At 41.7% G+C, this 5,060-nt stretch overlaps 1 protein-coding gene across 1 annotated transcript; it reads right to left on the minus strand.

The window, feature by feature from the left end:
* Positions 1-255: 255 nt before the first annotated feature.
* Positions 256-627, minus strand: LOC108832473 (uncharacterized). Its single transcript, XM_018605954.1, has one exon. It carries the CDS (start codon positions 625-627, stop codon positions 256-258), a length of 372 nt encoding a protein of 123 aa, XP_018461456.1.
* Positions 628-5,060: the final 4,433 nt, after the last annotated feature.

Consider the following 5,060-nt stretch of genomic DNA (forward strand, 5'->3'; position numbering starts at 1 on the left):
GGGTTGAATGAACTTGTGCTTCTTCTTTGGTCTTCTTTCTCTTTAAATAGCCTCAGGCTCCGATGGATTGTCACCAACTGGTCCTGCGCCTACTTAAACATCCACGAGCTGCCTCCTTTCCGTGACCTCTCTAATGAACATCTTTAGCTCACAGCCTCTGGCTCTAGCTTAGCTGCTTTTGAGGATTGAATTCGTGATGGTCCTTTCGCAGCCCGTTTCTATTTCTTATTATTTATTACTAGCTAGCGGGCCATATTAGTGCCTAACAGATATGAACTTTACGCATTGGTGATAAATCGAGGGGACCGCTTTCATTTGTTGGAGCCACGGTCGTCCTAAGACGGCGTCGAACGGTGAGAGGTCGTGCATCACAGAAAACTCTGTTTCTTGCTCGAGGTCGTATGTCTTAACGACGATCGCTATGTTTCTTAATAGGGGCACCCTGCTTCCACCTCCAACGCTGTAGAGAGGGGGAGCGTATTTATTGATCGCTAAATCAGGTCGATTGATTCTCTCGAGGGTATCATGCGATAGCAGATTGGCTACGCACCCGGAATCAATGAGAACTTTTGAGAAAACCGCGCCGGCGAGTTCTATTGTGATGATCAGAGCATCGTCGTGGGGCATATCTAGCTCGACGTTCTCGTAAGGAGAGAAGGTTATCGTGCTTTTCTTTTGGATCGTCTTTCCAGGTCGACGATTGTTTCCTGTGTCGGGAGATGAAGCATTGAGCGTGGGACGCTTGGAGACCGCGGATCGCTTTGTTGGGTGGGATCCATGTTCGTGCTTAGAAATCCTAGATCGGATTCTTAGAAAGGATGCTTTTCGTTTATCTTCCCCACAGTCGGCGCCAAAATGTAGAACCTAAAATCTACACTCATTATTTTGTAGGGTTTGTAAAGTAAACTAGGGAATGACAAAAGATGTAGGCAACAATATCGTTAAAACACAACGATGTAATCGGAATTCAGTTGACAAAAATGGACTTTCATTGATAAAGAGGTCGATTACAAGAAATAACAAAGAGATTGACTATAACAAGGAGATCGATCAATATCGGGATCTAAGATGAAGTAAGAAAGGTGAAAATGTATTGTGTGCTCTCTCTCTAGGGTTTTCGCTGTTCCCTTAGCATTGGTATCTCTTCTCAACTTCAGCGACCTTCTCCACCACTTCGTTCACGTCGCTATGGGCCTTAGTCCATGGCCCATTTGTTTTGATCATAACATATTTAGTTGAAGTCCAACGTCTTCCTTATTAACTTCGTTTGAACACATCGAACTTCTTCAGCGGGCTTCTCATTCGCGGCCCGTTTCCGAAATAGGCCCAATAATCTAAGGGACCGAAATTGGGTCCAACAATAACTAGAAGCCGTCAATCGATATCCCGACTGGACAATCGATCGACGTTGTGAAAGGTGTATCGCTCGATATCCCTATAGGATATCGATCGACTCTTTTTTTGGTCAACAGACGACAGTTGAGATCAGAGATCTAGTTAGTTAACCAGTGAGACATCACTGGTTGTTAAGCGGCTGAGTTCTATAATATCATGCAAACAACTTGTTAGGCATCTATAGACATTATAATCTCCATTACCTGAATAAAAGCTATGTCTAGCACTCTTCCTTATCTTATAAACAACCCATCATATTGTTAGTAGAGCAACTACCTTGCTCAATTAGGAATGTCATTTTACATTTCCATCATAAAAACCAAACGTCACCTAGGATTGATTAATTAATTAGATTTAATTGGTTCCCTAACTCCTCGTGATTCGATCTCTAAGTACTACAGCTGAACCTCTTATTTGAGAGAGTAAAACACTATTTAGGGTAATTTGAGTGGTATCATCAAGCTGCAGAAGAGGCCACACGAAACATATCACTGGCTGACTACAACCGTCCAGATCAATACTATGCCAACAGATCTGCATTCCGCCCTCCAGAGATTCAAAAGACCGATTTTGAGGTGAAGCCTATCTACTACACGCTTGTAGGACATATACCCTACAGTTGAGCACCTAATGAGCATCCTATGGACCATCTAGAGAGGTACAAGGATCTCATATCAGTTGTCAAATCCAATGGAGTTCCAGCTGATTACCTACTTTGCAAGCTTTTCAAGCACTCTCTTACTGGAGAAGCTTTGCAATGGCTTAAGCAACTATCACCAGCATCTCTTACATCCTGGAATGACATAAAGAATGCTTTCTTGATCAACTTCTTTGATGAAGCACGCGCATAAGACTTGAAAACTAAGATTGCTACCTTCAAGCAGAAGCATGCAGAACCTTTCAGACGTTGTTGGGTCCGTTTCAAGACCTATCAGAGAGATTGCCCACACCATGGATTCAATCAAGTGCAGCTACTAAGCACTTTCTTCAGTGGATTATATCTGGTCTACCAGACAGCTCTAGATACAAGTAGTGAAGGAAACTTCAACACCAGGAATCCAGAAGAGGCAGTGAGACTTATTGAGAACTTGGCAACTAGCAACAGTACCAAGAACACTGACTATGAGAGGAGAAAAACAGCCAATGCCTTAGGAATATAGCAGTTGGACGAGATGCAAACCAAGCTAGACAGCTTTAAGAAGCAAGTCAGTTTTGCTGAAGATGTAGAAGTTATAGAGACTGATGAGGAAGAGGATGTGAATTACATAGGAGGATTTCAGAGATATGGGAATCAGAACTAGAACAGAAACTTCTATGGCAACAGTCAAAGGAGCAACTTCAACCAGAATTCATAGTACCAGAAACCCTTCAGCAACAACAACTACAACAGTAACAAGAACCTTGCAAATTCTTTCTACCAGAATCCACAGCCGCCTACTCAGGAGAGCAAATTTGGAGCTATGCTTGACTCAGCTCTAGAGTGTCAACAGAAGCTCGCAGTGGATTTCAATGGGAAGATAGATGATGTGTACAATAGCTTCACCTCAAAGTTTGTCACTTTGAGCACACATGTGAAGAAATTGGAGACACAAGTAGTTCAGACTTCTGAAGCTATCAAGAGACAAGAAGCCTTCATCAAAGCCAGAGAAGAAGATCTCATCAGACACAACATTAATGCTATTGTGGTTGATGATTTATGGGTAGTGGATGAATATGGGAACCCCCATAAGAAGGTTGTTGGAGCCGGCGATGCTATGCATATTGACACCCATCGACGATAGAAGATGAACACGATCGATCGACATGTGAAGAAGACTACCGTTCGATGCTCGAGGTACGAAATCGATCGACAGAGTCCACCAGATCTACGGCTACGAGCAACCCTGTTCGGATAATCACGCATGAAGAGTTCGCAGAGAAATAACCCGAACCCACTCCACCCTTTCGCCGATCGATCCGGAGAGGAAGAAATCGATCATCCTACTTCTACCGCCATCAATCAACACGACACTACTGTCATCGATCGATGCAAAGTTCCTAAACCACGAGTGCAATTACCAAAGATCAACATGACCAAGATCGATGCACTCAAACCCCGACCCAAAACTTCAGATAACCAATCAGAAGAGGTTGCAGATACATCAGAGTCCATGGAGATAGAAAAGGAAAGTGCAAGGAGGACCTTAAGAAAAAGGAAAGAGAAGGTTCCGAAGCACCTTAAAAGAGAGGCTAACACAAAAGTGTTGGACAACTTCAAGAAGAGAGTTTTGAAGATCCCAATAGAAAGACCCTTTGAAGAAGCTTCCTTCAGAGAGACTAGAGTTGCAGAGGCTGATATTGAAAAGATGTTCGACCAAGTGATATACCATGGATTTTACCCGTTTTTAACCATGGTATACTAGTATTTTATTATATATTTAATCTGTTTTCTAGCCTGTTAGGTATGTTTTCAGGTTCAGGAGCATTTTGTGAGAAAGTGATGTTTTTGGAGCATTTTGGAGTACAAGAGATAATACACCCGAGTTGACCATTCAAGACTAAGTCGGAAGTCAACATTGCGATTATAATTGATCGATACTCATCCTGAGTTGTCGATCGATGTAGCTGAGAAGATCCACGTACTAGAAGATTATAATCGATCGATACACATCAGTATTGTCGATCGATATCGAAGACAAAATGGTTTAGCCGACTACTTCACCAAGACTTCACCAAATTACGAGATTGCCCCTGACAAGTTTTTAACCTAATGGAAATGCTTAAATATTCCTGCTAAGTGTCTTTTGACGGCAACCTTCGAAAGAAGCAAGCTTTTGATAACCTTCAAAGCAGAGAGTGTGAGAGAGAGACTAGAGTTTTATTTGTTTGAGAGATTGGAGAGATTTCTCATCTCCTTTTGTATTTTTACTTTATTCTATCTATGCAATTCTTTCATCTATCTATTGTTATGAATTGCTTAGCTATGTCTGAGTAGTCTACTTGTTAGATCTAGGGTTCAAACAGGTTTGTGGGATTAGCCCCAAACTATAATTGCTAAGTTGTGATACTCATCAAATGGATTGCACCCTATGCTTGTTTTAGATTAGCTAACTAGAACATAGATCACTAGGATCTTTGATTATCTTGAATTATCCATTTGAGCGTGCTTGTCTCCCGTTGAGAAGAACGACAGTTCCTCCTTGAGACCTTGTGGTCATATTCGGCTCGCGCCTAGGCAGATCTAGAAGCCGTCGATCGATATCCCGACAGGTGAATCGATCGGCGCTGCGAAATGTGTATCGCTCGATATCTCAAAAGGATATCGACCGACTCTTTTTCTGTGTCATCATGCGAAAGGTGTGTCCAGAGATCTAGATTATTTAACCAGTGATACTTCACTTGAGTTTAGCGGCTGAGATCTATATTATCATGCAAGCAACTTGTTAAAGCATTTATAGAGATTATAATCTCCATTCCTGAATAGAAATCCTATGTCTAGCACTCTTTATCACATTTAAACAACCCATCATATTGTTAGTTAGAGCAACTACCTTGCTCACTTTAGGAATTGTTATTTTTATTTCTATCATATAAACCAAACTTGCCTAGGATTGATAAGAATCATGAAGATATTGCCAGATGTTCGAACAGGCTAATCTGGAATCATCTGGATAGAAAGTGGGATA

The sequence above is a fragment of the Raphanus sativus genome, chromosome 4, assembly GCF_000801105.2.
Source record: "Raphanus sativus cultivar WK10039 chromosome 4, ASM80110v3, whole genome shotgun sequence".
NCBI classification, from domain to species: Eukaryota; Viridiplantae; Streptophyta; class Magnoliopsida; order Brassicales; family Brassicaceae; genus Raphanus; species Raphanus sativus.

What these genes read in the sequence shown, in the direction of transcription:
- LOC108832473 (XM_018605954.1), bottom strand. Translation starts at nt 627, where the DNA reads ATGCCCCACGACGATGCTCTGATCATCACAATAGAACTCGCCGGCGCG.